This window comes from Rutidosis leptorrhynchoides, chromosome 1 (genome assembly GCF_046630445.1).
Source record: "Rutidosis leptorrhynchoides isolate AG116_Rl617_1_P2 chromosome 1, CSIRO_AGI_Rlap_v1, whole genome shotgun sequence".
NCBI lineage: Eukaryota > Viridiplantae > Streptophyta > Magnoliopsida > Asterales > Asteraceae > Rutidosis > Rutidosis leptorrhynchoides.
Genome location: NC_092333.1, coordinates 489,534,772 through 489,554,865, shown reverse-complemented (window position 1 = coordinate 489,554,865; position 20,094 = coordinate 489,534,772). Strand labels below are relative to the sequence as shown.

The window sequence follows — 20,094 nt, the reverse complement described above, 5'->3', positions numbered from 1 at the left end:
GCAGGTGGTCGATGCTGCGTTCAAAGATCAAATCGGTAGGAACCTCGAAGCTTATGTTAATGATTTGGTTATCAAAAGCAATACGGAAGTGCAACTGCTGGATGACGTCCTTGAAACATTCAACTCTCTGCGTAAGATTAACATGAAACTTAACCCCGCAAAGTGCAGGTTTGGGGAAGAAGAGGGAAAATTTTTGGGGCACATAGTAACCCCAAGAGGAATCCGTGCGAATCCCAAGAAAATTGAAGCGGTGGAATAGATGCAGTCATCGAAATCCATAAAAGAGGTTCAAAGTCTGACAGGAAAATTAGCGGTGCTAACATGCTTCCTGTCAAAAGCAGCGGAGAGGTCTTTGTCATTCTTCCAGACTTTAAAGAACTCATTGAAAAAGTCAGACTTCAAGTGGACAGAGGAGGCCGAGAAAGCTTTTCTAGAGATGAAGGCACTTTTGAAAGAACTGCATACTTTAACCGCGCTTGTGCAGGGAGAAACATTGATGTTGTATCTTGCGATTTCGAAAGAAGCCATAAGCCCTGTTCTTGTCGCAGATAATGGGAAGGTATGTATCATGCTTTGTTTATTTTTTATATATGCATAGAGAATTATATGTTTATGTGTATGTGCAACCCATTCTTTAAAAACGCAGGTACAGATGCCTGTATACTTTGTCAGTAAGGCACTTAGTGGAATTGAGGTCAATTACACTCCAATTGAAAAGCTAGTATACATACTTGTTCACACAGCTCGTAGGTTGCGTCGGTATTTCCAAGTGCATCCTAGAGTGGTATTGACTGATCAACCAATAAGACAGGTATAAGTCGCGGAACGCGCTACCTATGTATAACGCAATCTTATAAGTCACTTTTAGCGTACATGAATTAAATGCGACATACTGACAGCGATTGTATTATAACAGGTGTTGTACAAACCTGAGGTTTCGGGGCGATTGGCTAAATGGGCCATAGAATTGGGGGAACACGAAATAAACTTCTCTCCGCGAACAGCGGTTAAACGACAAATATTGGCAGATTACTTGGCTGAAACTACGGTTGAGATAGAAGCATCAAAGGAAAGTATCGCAACTGAACTACTGGAAAGTCAACCTTGGGATTTGTATACTGATGGAGCTTGTGGCCCGGAGGGTTCAGGCGCAGGGTTAGTTTTGACAAGTCCGGAGGGGGAAGAGCACACATATGCGCTTCAATTCGCGTTAACAGCTACGAACAATGAATCAGAGTATGAAGCACTACTGTCAGTAATGTGCAAAGCGTAGCAGTTGGGTATTAAGTGTTTGGATGCATACGTTGACTCGCAACTCGTGGTAAATCAAGTTAATGGGTTGTTTGAGGCGCATGATACCACTATGCAAAGCTACCTAGAACTTGTACAAAAGATGATAGAAGAGTTCGATGTGTTCAGACTAACGCAGGTGCCTAGGGGTCAGAATAAGAAAGCAGATGCGCTTAGCAAGTTGGCTGCTCTAGCTTTCGATCACTTGCGCAAAAATGTGTGGGTGGAAGAACTGACGCAGAAATCTATTGATGAGAAGTCTACTGTCGCACCCATTGAGGAGGAAAGCCCAAACTGTATGACACCTATACTTAAGTTTTTAGTAGAAGGAATGCTCTCTACAGACAAAAAGGAAGCAAGAAAGGTACGCATGAAAGCACCCATGTACATTTTGTTGGATGGAGCTCTTTACAGAAAGTCGTTCTTTGGACCGAGCCTGCTATGTATTGGTCCAAATTAAGCGAAAGAAGTGCTCATAGAAATTCATGAAGGGTATTGCGCTTTGCACTTCGACTATCGAACTATAGCCGCAAAGGTTATGCGCATTGGGCATTAATGTCCCACCATTCACAAAGACGCAGCTGAGGTCGTGAGAACAAGTCAATCATGTCAACAACATGTGCCCATCAGCAGAGCACCGTGACATCCTATGATACCAATAACGGCAGCTTGGCCATTTTGCAAGTGGGCCATCGACATTGTCGACCTAATTACCTCGTGCTCAGGTACGCGTGGAATAATTTATCTGAATAATACTTTGCTAATTACGCGCTTTCATAGTATTAATGCAATCATTGATTACTCGGGGGGAATCAAATTCTTGGTGGTAGTGATAATGCTAAAAACGAACATATATTTCATAACATTATCCCTCAAGAAAGACAAGCTTTTAGTTGCAATTGTTCTATCTACAAGTGATATTCGTTTAAATAATAAAAGGTGAAGACAAAAGACAGATTCAAAGATTTGAAGACGCAAACGACCAAAAAGCTAAAAAGTACAAAGTACAATCAAAGTGGTTCAAATTATTGATGAGAAACGTCTCAAAAGTACAAGAGTACAAGACGCAAAACACAAAGTACAAGATATTAAATAGTACGCAAGGACGTTCGAAAATTCGGAACCGGGACCAGAGTCAACTCTCAATGCTTGACGCAAGGGACTAAAAATTACAAGTCAACTATGCACATGCACATGAATATAATATAATATATAATTAATTCTTAAAATTATATATATATTATATTATTTAATAAAAACGTCGGCAAACTAGAAAACAAGAACATGTGAGCTGATCCAGCTGGTCATGCAATCGCATGGCCAGGATGCCCATATTTCATGCGATCACATGAGCCTAAAAGGCTGGCCACATCTATAAATTTCGCAGTTTTTGGTCGAATGTTTTACACCTTTCTCTAATCTATCTCTCACTCTTACGATATATACATATATATATATATATATATATATATATATATAAAATTTATAATTTTGATTTTAATTTTAATTTAATAATAATAAGGGTATGTTAGCGAATGTTGTAAGTGTGTAAGTCGAAATCCTGTCCGTGTAACGCTACGCTATTATTAATCATTGTAAGTTATGTTTAAACTTTTTAAATTAATGTCTCGTAGCTAAGTTATTATTATGCTTATTTAATACCAAAGTAATCGTGATGTTGGGCTAAAATATTAAAGACGGGGTTATTGAGCTTTGTACCATAATTGGGGTTTGGACAAAAGAACGACACTTGTGGAAATAGGACTATGGGCTATTAATGATCTTTATATTTATTTAATTGAATGATAGTTCGTTAATTTAATATAAAAATTACAATTGAACGTACATATAAATAACCACATACACTCGATCGGACACGATGGGCGGGATATTTATAAGTACTAATAATCGTTCATTTAACCGGACATGGGAACGGATTAATAGTTAATGGATTTATTAAAACAGGGGTGAATTATATACAAGAAAAATTGGTGTAATTATAGTTTAAGTCCCCAATTAGTTGTAATATTTGACTTCGGATATAAGAATAATTTGACGAGGACAATCGCACTTTATATTTATGACTGATGGACTGTTATGGACAAAAACCAGATGGACATATTGAATAATCCAGGACAAAAGACAATTAACCCATGGTAATAAACTAAAATCAACACGTCAAACATCATGATTATGGAAGTTTAAATAAGCATAATTCCTTTATTTTATATTTCATCGCACTTTTATTTACTGTCATTATATTTAATTGCACTTTTAATTATCGTACTTTTTAATTATCGCAATTTTATTTATTGTCATTTTATCGCATTTTAATGTATCGCACTTTAATTATTGTCATTTACTTTACGCTTTAAATTAAGTTATATTTATTTTTAATATTTTACATTAGGTTTTAACTGCGACTAAAGTTTTAAAATCGACAAACCGGTCATTAAACGGTAAAAACCCCTTTTTATAATAATAATAATACTACTTATATATATATTTATATATTTATAAATTTAGTTTTAAAAATATAGCGTTAAACTTGGCTAGCTTCCTGTGGAACGAACCAGACTTACTAAAAACTACACTACTGTAAGATTAGGTACACTGCCTATAAGTGTTATAGCAAGGTTTAGGTATATCCACTCTATAAATAAATAAATTACTTGTGTAAAATTGTATCGTATTTAATAATATTTCCTAGTAAAATATAAGCTATTTAGTATACACCCCTACGCACATCAAGTATTTTTGGCGCCGCTGCCGGGGACTGCTTAAACGCCGAAAGCGAAACGCTATATATAAAAAAAAGAAAAAAAAGATTTTATTAAGTTTTAATTTCTTTTTGTAAAAATACGTTTTAAATATTAAAAATACAAAAATATAAAAAGAAAAAAAATATATGTATATATATATTTTTAAGAGTTTGTTTAAAATATATAAAATTATAAAATATTTCTATTTCTATTTTAGTTTGTAAAAATATAAGTTTTTATTTATTTTATATAAATACTTTATATAATTATAAAACAGAAAATTAAAAACAGAAAAAAAATATAAAAAAAGTATACGGGCCTGACACTGTTGCAGCCCAGACTTCTGGCCCGGTTTCCTATTTCATGCGACCGCATGAAATTTTAACTAGCACTCCATGCGATCGCATGGAGTGATTTGACAGGCCTGGTACCTAAGTTAAATCGAATTAGGGTTTAATTTATATATAATTATTATTAATTAATTTAGAATTAGGGTTAATTAAAATAATAATTAGTTTAATTTAGTTTTATTTTTAATTTTAATTATTTTTATTAAGTTTAATTAAATATATAAAACTAATACTTTTATATAAATAATATAAAAATAATAATTTTATAAAAAAATGTATTTTTATAACTTTAAGCTTATTTTTACATTTTGAATATTTTTATCGTTAATTCATAATTTATATGTTTTTCGCTCGTAATTAGTTTTAATATAGTTTTTGCCATAGTTATTTTTATTTCTAGATTTTTAGGCTTTGCCGTAAAATCCCTTAAATGCTTTTTCTTTAGACTAAGATTTAGATGCTTTAGAATTTTGCGACGCCGTTTTAAGATTTTAGTACTTTTTAAAGTTATTGGCGTTTTGGATATAGAATTTCTTTAAGCTTTAATACCTTTAGACGCAACTTTTAATTCTTAGTTTTTAGACTCTTAAGTTTCGACGCGCTACGTTCTTTTTATTATTTTTTCGAACTTTTATTTTTCGACGTTTTCCGACGCGCTCTTTTTCTTTCTTATTTCTCGACGCTCTAGTTTTTAGGACATATAATTTTCTATTTCTTCTCTAAAATTTCTTTAAATTTTGACGAAAAATTATTTTAAGTAGTTAAATTGATAGACATCTAAAATTTTCTGGTTCGTAGTAATAGTTGGATTTGTTAGTGGCGAGTTGTGGGCTTCCGATTTAAAGGGTCCTGACTACCTGCTGCATCTATTGGCTATTCGAAACGTGGGCAAAATTAGAAAAGTCTATTAATTTGATAACTTATATAATTTTTATCTTTTATAACTAATAGGATATTCAGTGAATGCACTGAGCAAAACGTTCACCACCTTTTATACGTTCACCACCTATAACTCGATCAAGACATCTAGCCAATATTGTCGTCGTTGATTTTTCTTTAGAATCGTCATCCAGTCAACCAAGTACTCCAATTCAAATTTCCGATAATCCATTTTTTGAACTCGACCTTACAATTGAGAATCCGGAGGATATTCAGGGACAATTCAGAGATCCTGAACCACTAATCATTCCTCCTGAACCACAAATCACTCATCCAGAGATTGTCGAGGAAGAAACCATTAAATCAGAATCCCTTAGTGATTCAGATTCAACAAATTCAATCATGGAAAATCTGGAACCTCTAAGTATGGAAGACCGAATGAGAGCTAAACACACTGGCCAAGGTCATGCAATTACTCAACCAGACATTAATGCGCCAGATTATGAAATTAAAGGACAAATCCTACACATGGTAACTAATCAATGCCAATTTAGTGGTGCGCCGAAGGAAGATCCAAACGAACATCTTCGAACTTTTAATAGGATCTGTACTCTATTAAAAATCCGAGAAGTGGAGGATGAACAGATATATCTCATGTTATTTCCCTGGACTTTAAAGGGAGAAGCCAAAGATTGGTTAGAATCATTACCTGAAGGGGCGATTGATACATGGGATGTTTTAGTTGAAAATTTTCTTAAACAATTCTTTCCGGCATCTAAACCGTGAGACTTCAAGGAGAAATTGTTACGTTCACTCAAAAGCCAAATGAAACTCTATATGAGGCGTGGACAAGATTTGAAAAGTTATTGAGAGGATGTCCGTAACATGGTTTAGACACTTATCAAATAGTACAAATATTTTACCAAGGATGCGACATCACTACACGAAAAGACATCGATATAGCAACTGGTGGTTCCATTATGAAGAAAACAGCAACTGAAGCTTACAAAATTATTGATAACACTGCTTCCCACTCACATGAGTGGCATCAAGAAAAAGATATCGTTAGATCATCTAAAGCAGCTAGAGCCGATTCTAGCCATGACTTTGATTCCATTTCTGCAAAGATAGATGCTGTCGAGAGACGAATGGAAAAGATGACTAAAGATATTCACTCAATACGAATTAGTTGTGAGCAGTGTGGAGGACCACGTTTGACAAAAGATTGTCTCAGTATTGAACAAACAATGGAATAAAGAGAGAATGTTTCATACATGAACCAAAGGCCTGGAAATAATTATCAGAATAATTATCAACCGCCAAGACCAATCTACAATCAAAATCAGAATTATAACTGAAATGTTCCATACAACAACCAACAACGTCCTAGCAATCAACAAGTATCCAATAATACTTACAATCAGCAAAGACCTATTTTTCAAAACAAACCACCGCAAACCAATGATAAAAAGCCAAATTTAGAAGACATGATGTAGAAGCTAGTTGAATCTCAAACTCAATTTTTCACATCTCAGAAACAAACGAATGAACAAAATGCTCAAGCATTTAGAAATTAAAAAGCTTCTATTCAAAATTTGGAACAAGAAGTAAGTAACCTAGCAAGGTTAATAGGTGAAAGAAAACCGGGAAGTTTACCTAGTGATACAAATGCTAACCCTCGGTATGAAACAGCTTAAGCCATTACCACGAGAAGTGGTATTACACTTAAACCACCTGAAATTCCTGTAATTTCTGATGACTCTATTCCTACTACACGGGCACCGCAACCTGAGCAAGATAAGGAAACAGAACCGGTAGTTGAAAAGGTTAATGAAGAGAATACAGTTAAGGCAAAACCTTATATTAAACCATACCAACCACCACTTCCTTACCCAAGTAAAATGAGAAAAGAAAGACTTGAAGCCGAGCAATCTAAATTCTTGGATATGTTTAAACAAATAAATGTTAATCTTTCTTTCATTGATGTGATATCAGGAATGGCAAGATATGCTAAATTTCTGAAAGATCTAATCACAAATAGAAAGAAAATGTGTTACTATGAATGCTAATTGTTCTGCAGTGCTGTTGAATAAGATACCAGAAAAATTATCTGATCCAGGAAGTTTCACAATTCCATGTTTTCTGGGTAGTCTTAGTTCAATAGAAGCATTGGCAGATTTAGGTGCTAGTATAAATTTAATGTCGTATTCATTATACGCTAAACTAGACCTTGGAGAATTGAAACCAACACGAATAAGCATACAACTAGCCGATCGATCAGTAAAATATCCTAGAGGGATAATGGAAAACATGCTAGTTAAAGTTGGTACTTTAGTATTTCCAGTAGATTTTGTTATTCTGGACATGGAAGAAGATTCTCGAGTTCCTCTCATATTAGGAAGACCATTCTTAAACACGGCTAAAGCAATAATAGATGTGTTTGGTAAGAAACTGACCCTAAGTATAGAGGACGAGAGTGTTACCTTTTCTGTTGATAGAGCCATGCAACAACCGCAATCTGCAGATGATACAAGTTATTATATTCAAACTATAGATTCACATGCAGAATTGTTAGAAGAATTTCCAGAATTACAAGGAACAGGAGAATGTTCTTTAGGAGAAGGAACAGAACCAATTGATGAAGCTGAAATGTTAGCCGCACTCATGGCTAATGAATACGAACCAACAATAGAAGAACTTTAAATGCTAAAAGAAGAAGACAGATATCGATACAAATCATCGATAGAAGAACCACCGACATTAGAGTTAAAGCCACTTCCAAACCATTTGGAATATGCTTATTTACATGGTGAATCTAAATTACCTGTAATAATATCGTCTTCTCTTACTGAAAATGAAAAATCTCGACTTATTTCTGTGCTAAAAGCTCATAAACCAGCTATTGCATGGAAGATTCATGATATTAAAGGAATAAGTCCTTCGTATTGCACACATAAAATCCTGATGGAAGAAGGTCATAAAACATATGTGCAACGCCAACGAAGACTAAATCCTAATATGCAAGATGTTGTTAAGAAAGAAATTATTAAACTGCTTGATGCAGGATTAATTTATCCAATCTCTGATAGTCCATGGGTAAGCCCAGTTCAATGTGTACCTAAGAAGGGTGGCATGACTGTCATCACAAATGAAAAAAAATGAGCTTATTCTTACTAGGATTGTAACAGGATGGCGTGTTTGTATTGATTATAGAAAATTAAATGACGCCACCAGAAAATATCACTTTCCCTTACCATTCATTGATCAAATGTTAGAAAGATTAGCCAGAAATAGTTACTATTGTTTTCTTGACGGTTTTTCCGGATACTTTCAAATTCCAATAGCACCCGAGGACCAAGAGAAAACCACGTTCACGTGCCCTTATGGTACTTTTGCTTACAAACGCATGCCATTTGGACTTTGCAACGCCCCTGCAACCTTTCAAAGGTGCATAATGGCGATTTTTCATGACATGATAGAAGAATGCATGGAAGTTTTCATGGATGACTTTTCAGTCTTCGGTGATACTTTTGAAACATGTCTAGTTAATCTTGAACAAATGCTTATTAGATGCGAACAATCAAATCTAGTGCTTAATTGGAAGAAATGCCATTTCTTGGTTAAAGAAGGCATCGTTCTTGGTCACAAAATTTCAAAGGAAGGAATTGAAGTGAATAGAGCTAAAGTAGATGTAATTGCTAAACTTCCACATCCCACCAATGTTAGAGGAGTTAGGAGTTTTCCAGGGCATGCCGGTTTTTACCGACGTTTCATAAAAGATTTTTCTAAAATTGCCACTCCGATGAATAAACTCCTAGAAAAGGATGCTCCATTCATCTTTTCAGATGAATGCATCAAATCTTTTAATATTTTTAAAGAAAAACTCACTAATGCGCCGATCATGATAACTCTAAATTGGAATCTACCATTTGAACTCATGTGCGATGCAAGTGATTTTGCAATGGGAGCCATTTTAGGACAAAGGATTGAAAAACGATTTCAACCTATTTATTATACTAGTAAGACGTTACAAGGAGCACAAACAAATTACACAACTACTGAAAAAGAACTCCTTGCTATTGTCTTTGCTTTTGACAAATTTCGTTCATATCTCGTTCTAGCAAAAACGGTGGTCTATACCGACCATTCTGCTCTTAGATACCTATTTTTAAAACAAGATACCAAACCACGATTAATCCGTTGGATCTTACTCTTACAAGAGTTCGATATTGAAATCCGAGACAAAAAGGGAGCAGAAAATCTCGCCGCTAATCATCTTTCTCGTCTTGAAAATCCTGAATTAGAAGTTCTAAATGAATCTGCCATACAAGATAAATTTCCTGATGAATATCTATTGAAGATAGATTATAATAAAATTTCATGGTTTGCAGACTATGCAAACTACTTTGTATGTGGATTTCTTGAAAAAGGGTTATCCTACCAAAAACGAAAGAAATTCTTTAGTGATATAAAACACTATTTCTGGGAAGATCCACATTTGTTTAAAAGTTGTCCCGATGGAATAATACGCTGATGCGTATTCGGAGATAAAGCTAGTCAAATCTTAAACCATTGTCACACAGGACCAACAGAGGGCATTATGGGCCTCAACTCACAGCAAGAAAAGTTTACGATGCTGGGTTCTATTGGCCTACAATTTTCAAAGACGCACACCTTCTTTGCAAATCCGGTGATGCTTGTCAAAGGGCCGGAAAAATAAGTCAACGTGATGAAATGCCACAAAATGTCATTCAAGTATGTGAAGTATTTGACATTTGGGGTATTGACTTTATGGGTCCATTTCCAAAATCTCATAATAATCTCTACATTCTCGTTGCTATTGATTATGTATCTAAATGGGCGGAAGCACAAGCTCTCCCAACTAACGATGCACAAGTTGTAGTCAACTTCTTAAAACGTCTATTTGCAAGGTTCGGAACACCAAAAGCTTTAATAAGTGATCGGGGTACTCATATTTGTAATAATCAACTTGAGAAAGTTCTCAAAAGATATGGAGTAACTCATAAAATCTCAACCGCTTATCATCCACAAACAAGTGGACAAGTTGAAAATACCAACCGAGCATTAAAACATATTTTAGAGAAAACCGTAGGATCTAATTCGAAGGAATGGTCCATGAAATTGGAGGATGCACTCTGGGCTTTTAGAACAACCTATAAAATTCCAATTGGAATCACACCTTTTAAACTCGTTTACGGAAAAGCATGCCATCTTCCAGTAGAAATTGAACATAAAGCATTTTGGGCTTTGAAGACATGTAATCTTGATTTACATGAAGCCGGACGTCTACGGTTAAGTCAACTAAACGAATTAGAAGAATTAAGACATGAAGCATACAAAAATTCGTTAATCTATAAGGAAAGAACGAAGAAATGGCATGAGAAAAGAATCAAAAGTTCAAAAGAATTTAAAAAAGGAGACAGAGTTCTTCTTTTCAATTCCCGATTCAAGTTATTTTCTGGAAAATTGAAATCAAGATGGTCTAGACCATTCATAGTCAAAAGAGTTTTCTCATACGGAACAGTAGAATTAATAAATTCAAATGGGATTGAATTTAAAGTTAATGGTCACAGAGTTAAACATTACATAGATATTCCGATGGAAGTTGAAGATGAAGTTAATCACAATTTCGATACCACAGCTAACTAAGTGTGGGAAGTTTCGAATCTTTTTAGGGTAATATATATTTCTGTTAGAGTTAGATTTTCTGTTTTCGTGTAGTTCTCGAAAATGGAATCCGCATGGTCTTTCCCTAGCAGACCCTAAAGAACTAGTCTTCTCCATCCATTCTGATTTTTTTTTTTTTTTTTAGGTTTTACGAGATGAAGAATTCCTTTGATCTGAACCATGGTCTAATGCTACACGCTATGATTACTAAACGTAATAATGACACACTTCCGAGTGAACTGATATCATTCATAAGAGAAAAAATGGACGGAATAAGAAAAGAACTCAGGAAAGATCATCATCAGATACATTTTGGTAAAGGAAAATCAAAATCCGCAACAAAAAGAAGAGCACGACACCTTGAAAGATTTTATAAATACGGAAAATGGTTACACGAAGGTAAATGTTCAAATAATCAAACATATTCAAATACCGAATTTGTTACTCTATGCAGAGAAGGACCGTTCATATGTTTAGAAGAAAAGATATTGAAGAATCGAGGTTACGCTTACGTACCTATGAAGAACCAAATCACACGACTCTCTTATGAGTCGGCTAAAGCAGGTCTCTGAGAATTCTATCTCACAGGTAAGTATGTACAGTTTTTTTTTATTTATTGCTTTTAACCTTTTGATAATAAACGCTGAATCGTTCGCTATAAAGTATTAAATTGGTATTCAATAAAATTAGGTATGCGTAATCGAAAATATTGATATCATACAAAAATTTATTACATCACTGCGAAATTTACCGTTTATTCTTAAGGTATAAATATCTTTAATCAATCAACCCAAAATATTTCAAAAATTCATCAGGAGTAAAACTAAGTTATGGAACCGAAATTACTTTACCGAAAAGAGGGGCGTATATTTTTGATAATATTTGATTGATTAAAGTGGGATAAAAGACCAAAAAGATTTTTTATTTTAATTTTTACCTTGTTTTTAAAATTAATATATAAATATTAAATTAATATTGTAAACTTTTTAAAATCAATATATTTAAGTTTGTAAATATTTGAAAATTTAATATTTTTAATATAAGTTTGTATGTATAAAAATATTAATAATATTTATATGAATTTTTAATTTTATGCATTTTAAATTTAAGTTTGGTGTGAATTTAAAAACAAAAATTTACTTTATTTCATTGAGTTAAAAATATGATTTCTAAAATTCGTCGTGAGTTGAAAACTAGGTCGTTGAACCGAAATTGCTTTACCCAAGGGAGGGACGAGAAATTTTATTATCATTATTTTTAATCTTATTTGAATTAAAGTATGCCAACAACATTTAAAAAACCCAAAAATCTTTGCTTTTAAAACCGCGCTTAAAAAGTGACAAATTTTAAAATTTTGTCAAGGGACGGACTAGGGCAACGATCCGAAACGCCCTCATCCTAAAAAAAATAAAATTTTTAATTAATTATTTGTTTTAAAAGTATAAGATTTTTATATAAAAAAATATATATATATCAGACCCCATGCGATCGCATGTGGTTCCTTCACAAAAACCATGCGATCCATTGGAGTTGAAAAACTGGCCAGATACAAAATTCCATCGACCTGTTCTGTCTTCATCACAATACACACACAATACGCAAATACTCCCCAAACTCTCTCAAATTTCACCAATTTTTCACCAAAATCAATCAAATTTCTTGCTATAATCCGCTCTAATCATGAATTTATTAAGAAGTTTCTCAAGAAAGGTAACAATTACATCCCCTAAACTCTTTAAATTTGATTTTTAGTGTTCTTGAGCTATAATTTACCTAATTTGATTTTGTTAATTTCTAGTGGAATTAGAGTTAAATTGTTAGTATATTATGCATGTATAACATAGATTGATGCTATTTAACATGATTTGAAGCCAAAAACTTCAAAATTTTTAGAAATCTAGGGTTTGTGTTCTTGAGTAATTTGGGGCATTTTGATATAAACAGGTTATGGTCGATTTTTGTCATGAATTATTGCTAAATTAAGTAGTGTAACATGTTTAGGTAGCTAAATGATCTAAACTTTGATCCTAAACATGATTTTTGAGAATTAAAGTGGACTTTTTAGGTCTAAAATTCATGAACTTGATTAAATTGATGTAAATGCCATTTGAAACTTGTTTAATTGCTAGTAGTGGTTATTTTAACATGTTATTTGGGTTGAATGCTTATGAACTTTGTAAACATTTTCATATATGCTTATTTGAAAAAGTGTAGAATTGTTAAAATTGTAAAAATGTGTATAAGTTTAATTTTGATTAAACATGTTATTGTAATTGTTTCAAGTTGTTATTTTGCTAACAATAATGCATATTTGGATGCATAAATTTTGTGTTTAATGTGTTTTGCAGAGATTTACAGATACTGATGGTGCATCATCATCATCTAGGCAACCTGCTCCAGAACCTGAACCAGAAATGCAATATGAACCGGAGCAACAACAGGAACAACAACAACATGATCAACATGTACCATATTATGATCCGCAACAAGAATATGTTAATGCCTACATAATTTTTCCGATTCATCCGATAGTAGAACACCCAACGATTCATGAAGAATAGTTGCATCCCAATTTGAGATTTGATCGAAGTTGGAGAGATTACCCGACGTACCAAAGTAACAAATTTAAACTGGTAACGAAAAATGTAGATGTACCGAGGGTAATCGATTGGGAGCCTTTGGAAAGGGTCCAACTAGTTAACTCAGTTAGACAGCATCTGATCCAAAGGTATGGTAGCTCTCCTTTTCCCGATTGGGAACATTTATTCACCATTCGTAGGCCTGTATATAAAGAGTGGTGTGTTGAGCTTATGAGTACTATATCACTTAATGCGGATGTAGTTATGTTAGATGATAGAAGTTTTCTTAGATTTTTACTTGGCCGTAGGATGTACAGGATGTCCATGCTGGACATGGCCAGGGATTTACAGATTTACACTCCCGGTGAATTACTACTACCCGATTGTACAAATTTGATTTATCATGGGGAGCGGGTAGATAGGAATTTTGACGCGGACGCCATCTGGAGGCGTATGTCAAATTATAATGTTTTTTCGCTGGGAGGAAGACACTCCTATTTATATATTAACAAAGCAGAGCTACGTATTATACATAGATTTTTAGCTAATTCGATTACACAAAGAGGTAAAAACAAGGAGAAGATGACCTTACACGACTTATTTTACCTTAAGTGTATTCGAAACACTAGCAGCTTTGTTAATATCCCCTACTGTGTTGGTTTTTATCTATCCAAAATAGTGGTAGGAATATAGGACGGGGGAATAATAGGAGGAGGTATTTTTGTTACTCTCATTGGAGAGTATTTGGGTGTAGATAGGGATCAAGGGGGTCCACTGATGGTGTGTAGGGCACAGGTTGATACTTTAGGATTAAAGGTCTATCAGGGTGCAAAGGTATTAAAGAGCAGACGCAATCAGGCAGTACCATATGATGGTCGTCATCCACAGGTAGAGAGAGGTTCAGATGAGGAAATGGAGGAACCGGATGACATTAGGGATGTCATTATGGAGGCTATGACTTACGTCTACCAGCGTATAGATGAGGTAGAAATGACAAACGAGGGTAGATTTAGTCAGTTCGAGCATTGGCACGCCGAGAATGTGTACGAGCATTCTAGGCAACGACATCATGATAAATGGCACTATCATCAGCATCAGATCATGAACCAGCTATCAACTCAGGTACCAAATAACTACGGACCGACCCGATCTGCTTATTATCCTCCACACCAGCCCGACATGCGACCACCATTTACTCTCTACGACCCTAACCAGGCCTATCAGTACACCTATAACCAACCATGGAACCCGCCCGACGACATGAACTGGAACCCCTATCCAGATTGATATAGTTCCGTTGGTGATTTCTATGATTTTTATTTTTTTATTATTTTTTATTTATTTATGTTTAAGCATATAAAATTGTGATACTTTTAATGTAATGTTTAATATTTTTATTATTTTGTACTAATATTTCATATTTGATTTGAAAGTGGGATGTTTAAGTCCCATTTCAAATTACCATGCATGTTATTATTTGTATGTATGTATATTGTCAATTGTACACAACAGGGTAAAACAACGCATTTTCAAAGATTGGCATTAAATTCAGCAAAAGCTACTAATTTTGACGACAAAACGAAAAACAAATGAGATGTAACAACAAGATGGAATGAACAAATGATGTGCACCATTTATCATTCAGCAAACAAACGCCAATATGTTTGAAAACTTTGGTAAAATTTAATCATTTTTCTACGCTAATCACCCTGAATAATTTAAATTGTACTGATTTCTTACAAATGAGGGCATTGCAAGATCTTAAGTGTGGGAAGGGGTTAAATTCTTTCAGATTTTTAAAATTTTGGACTTATACACTTGGTTACCATTAAAAATACTAGTAACGCAGCAGTTGTATTAGAATCTAGTGCTCTCTGATAATAAAGAATAGCCCTAGTCTTATATACTGACTACCCAATTCTAGTAAAATTTTTCAAAATTTTCAATTAAATGAACTCAAATCATGTTTATACATATTTATGAGGTGTTAACACCGAAATTGTCGTTACCTCGAAAAGGACATAAATTGAGAAACAACTAAAACGCTTGAATTTATTTATTAAGATATAAAAAGACGCATGAAAAAAGCCAAGTGTGGGGAGAATGTACCAAGTTATTCAATTAAAAAGTATCTATCACATGTTTCTGTAAAGTATATTGCAGGTGCTTTTGTTTTGAACTAAATTAACTGTTTTACCCGGTTTACTGTAATACTTTTGAAAGAAAAGTTGGATCTACACGATGAATCAATTCCATCATTAAAAGGAAGTAAAGTCTTCTAAAAAAGACACGCGCTTCTTGATTTAGGTCAAGAAGTTGTCGTCCAGACCAGCTGTAGGTTGACGAAAAATCTAGAAAATTCATCTCTAAAATCAGTAGGAATCCACGGACCTCAGCATCAAACAGGGTCGCCAAGTGGTCAGACTTATCCTAACCATGAGAGGATCTGTCTCGTACAATGGGGGGCACCATGCAAATTAGCTTATAAGACTAATGAATCAGATCCCCAGAAAGGATAATCTCCTTAAAGATTAAAAATCAGCTTTTAAAACTGATATTACTCAATCCTTGAGATTGACTTTTAAAGATTGAGAATTACAAACTCATGGAATTCGATGATATCTAAACTCGAGCTTGAACGAGAAAATATTTTAATCAAATTACAAACCGATTTTTTTTCTTTCTGAAAACCTATTTTCAATGCGTTCATTACCATTGAACGTAAAATCCTAGGAATTCACCTGGAATTCATTAGGTCACCTGAACCAAATCGGGTGTCAACCGTAAGAACGGTGGTTGCATAGCATGGTCAAAGACAGGAGCTTGTGCCAGACCGAAAAACTATAGGGTGATCTTTACTATTGCTCCTACAAAGGATAGTGATTGCATCCGACACGTTATAGACCATAATTAAAAGCATGTCACGGGACATTGCCTTAACAGTTGCTTGTTCAACACTTTCCTTTACAACCGGACGGTAGTTTACCGAAAGGTAATATACGGAGCAAGTATACTGGACGTGTTGCTTTCCTAATACAAGGTTAGCAAGTGGGTGACACAAAACTGCAAGTTTTGAGCTAAAATTTTCAAATCTGAAACCCACAAAAACAATTTGCAAACACTGGTGAAGGGTTATTCCGGAAAACTTATCTAGGGTAAAAGCAGGATTGAATTTTCAAAAGATCAAATGTTTTCATAAAGATCCAATTTCCTAAAAGGATCTAAATTTTTATAGTCATGTGGGACTGTAAACCACAACGTTACTATCATTGTTCATACCGCCGTATTAAAATCACTGATGTACAAAGTGTGAAGAATAAAGAAGTGATTCTAGTATTTTTATTTCAAGACTATATTTCTTGAGGACAAGTAACGCTCAAGTGTGGGAATATTTGATAATGCTAAAAACGAACATATATTTCATAGCATTATCCCTCAAGAAAGACAAGCTTTTAGTTGCAATTGTTCTATTTACAAGTGATATTCGTTTAAATAATAAAAGGTGAAGACAAAAGACAGATTCGACGATTTGAAGACGCAAACGACCAAAAATCTAAAAAGTACAAAGTACAATCAAAGTGGTTCAAATTATTGATGAGAAACGTCTCAAAATTACAAGAGTACAAGACGCAAAACACAAAGTACAAGATATTAAATAGTACGCAAGGACGTTCGAAAATCCGGAACCGGGACCAGAGTCAACTCTCAGCGCTCGACGCAACGGACTAAAAATTAAAAGTAAACTATGCACATGAATATAATAAAATATATAATTAATTCTTAAAATTATATATATATTATATTATTTAATAAAAACGTCGGCAAACTAGAAAATAAGAACATGTGAGCTGATCCAGCTAGCCATGCGATCGCATGGCCAGGATGCCCATATTTCATGCGATTGCATGAGCCTAAAAGGCTGGCCACATCTACAAATTTCGCAGTTTTTGGTCGAATGTTTTACACCTTTCTCTAATCTATCTCTCACTCTTACGATATATATATATATATATATATATATATATATATATATATATATATATATATATATATATATATATATATATATATATATATAAATTTTAATTTTAATTTAATAATAATAAGGGTATGTTAGCGAATGTTGTAAATGTGTAAGTCGAAATCCTGTCCGTGTAACGCTACGCTATTATTAATCATTGTAAGTTATGTTCAACCTTTTTAAATTAATGTCTCGTAGCTAAGCTATTATTATGCTTATTTAATACCGAAGTAATCATGATGTTGAGCTAAAATATTAAAGACGGGGTTATTGGGCTTTGTACCATAATTGGGGTTTGGACAAAAGAACGACACTTGTGGAAATTAGACTATGAGCTATTAATGATCTTTATATTTGTTTAATTGAATGATAGTTCGTTAATTTAATATAAAAATTACAATTGGACGTACCTATAAATAACCACATACACTCGATCGGACATGATGGGCGGGATATTTATAAGTACTAATAATCGTTCATTTAACCGGACACGGGAATGGATTAATAGTTAATGGATTAATTAAAACAGGGGTGAATTATATACAAGAAAAATTGGTGTAATTATAGTTTAAGTCCCCAATTAGTTGGAATATTTGACTTCGGATATAAGAATAATTTGACGAGGACACTCCCACTTTATATTTATGACTGATAGACTGTTATGGACAAAAACCAGATGGACATATTGAATAATCCAGGACAAAGGACAATTAACCCATGGTAATAAACTAAAATCAACACGTCAAACATCATGATTATGGAAGTTTAAATAAGCATAATTCTTTTATTTTATATTTCATCGCACTTTTATTTACTGTCATTATATTTAATTGCACTTTTAATTATCGTACTTTTTAATTATCGCAATTTTATTTATTGTCATTTATCGCACTTTAATTATTGTCATTTACTTTACGCTTTAAATTAAGTTATATTTATTTTTAATATTTTACATTAGGTTTTAACTACGACTAAAGTTTTAAAATCGACAAACCGGTCATTAAACGGTAAAAACCCCCTTTTATAATAATAATACTACTTATATATATATTTATATATTTACAAATTTAGTTTTAAAAATATAGCGTTAAACTTGGCTAGCTCTCTGTGGAACGAACCAGACTTACTAAAAACTACACTACTGTACGATTAGGTACACTGCCTATAAGTGTTGTAGCAAGGTTTAGGTATATCCACTCTATAAATAAATAAATAATTTGTGTAAAATTGTATCGTATTTAATAATATTTCCTAGTAAAATATAAGCTATTTCGTATACACCCCTACGCACATCAAGTATTTTTGGCGCCGCTGCCGGGGACTGCTTAAACGCCGAAAGCGAAACGCTATATATAAAAAAAAGAAAAAAAAAGATTTTTATTAAGTTTTAATTTGTTTTTGTAAAAATACATTTTATTATATATATATATATATATATATATATATATATATATATATATATATATATATATATATAATATATATATATTAAAAATACAAAAATATAAAAAGAAAAAAAAATATATGTATATATATATTTTTAAGTGTTTGTTAAGGGGATATGTGAAGTAACCAATCGGGATATTATTAAGGGGATAAAGGCATGCTTGGGCTTATATGGAAATGAATGGGTCGATGTGCTCCCATGTGTATTGTGGGCGCATCGAACTACTCATAAGAATAGCACAGGTGAGACTCCTTTCCGCTTGGTTTATGGGACTGAAGCTATTATCCCTGCAGAAATATTGGTGCCCACAAAGAGAGTTCAAAGCTTTGATGAGTCAACCAATGGTAAAGGCTTGCACGCTAACCTAGATATGCTAGAAGAGCGTAAAGAAATTGCAGCTATACAAGAAGCCATGAACAAGCAGAAAATCTCTAATTATTATGATAAGCACGTCAAGCCGTTGTCATTCAAAGTAGGAGAGTATGTATGGCGCAATAATGAGGCAAGCCGAGCAGAGAATACTGGAAAGCTTGGGCCTAATTGGGAGGGTCCCTATGAAATAATTGGCACAAGTGCTACAAGATCTTATATCATAGCCGAAATAACTGGAGAACGAGTACCTCGTACTTGGCATGCAACCAATTTGAAAAGATGCTATATATAATTGTCAGACTGCAGCACATGGGATTGATCACCCCGTACTATGAGCACTTACATTTTTTAGTTTACTTAAAATGTTGCTTTATTTCCAAAGACAATTAGTATTTCTTTTTGGTTGTGATGGTTTGTCATTTGGTTATGACTTTTGGATTTTATTTATTTTGTCATGAATAAATTTAATTTTTGTATGGAAACATTTGGTTATGTTTCAACGCATATTTTGATAGCAGTTACGTGCATCCTGCCTTTTAAGGGATGATCTCTAGCTCCCGCGTGGCATAAGCCTGTTTGGTTACAAGGCTAGATTTTAGGGTGGGTAACAGACATTGGTTTGTCTAGACCAACACACTCTCGCAGACTAGAAGACTGCAAGTCATGACTATAAACGAAAAGCATTGGGATTGCTTACCCACTAACC

The 20,094-nt window shown here is 33.7% G+C and overlaps 2 protein-coding genes across 2 annotated transcripts; both read left to right on the top strand.

Moving 5' to 3' along the window:
• The first annotated feature begins 259 nt into the window (after positions 1–259).
• LOC139840653 (uncharacterized) lies at positions 260–1,273 on the top strand. The gene is made up of 3 exons (XM_071830908.1): positions 260–559; positions 647–811; positions 917–1,273. Exons 1-3 carry the CDS (start codon positions 260–262, stop codon positions 1,271–1,273), a joined length of 822 nt encoding a protein of 273 aa, XP_071687009.1.
• A 90-nt stretch (positions 1,274–1,363) lies between these two features.
• LOC139840646 (uncharacterized) lies at positions 1,364–19,680 on the top strand. Its single transcript, XM_071830901.1, has 2 exons — positions 1,364–1,654; positions 19,162–19,680. Exons 1-2 carry the CDS (start codon positions 1,364–1,366, stop codon positions 19,678–19,680), a joined length of 810 nt encoding a protein of 269 aa, XP_071687002.1.
• Positions 19,681–20,094: the final 414 nt, after the last annotated feature.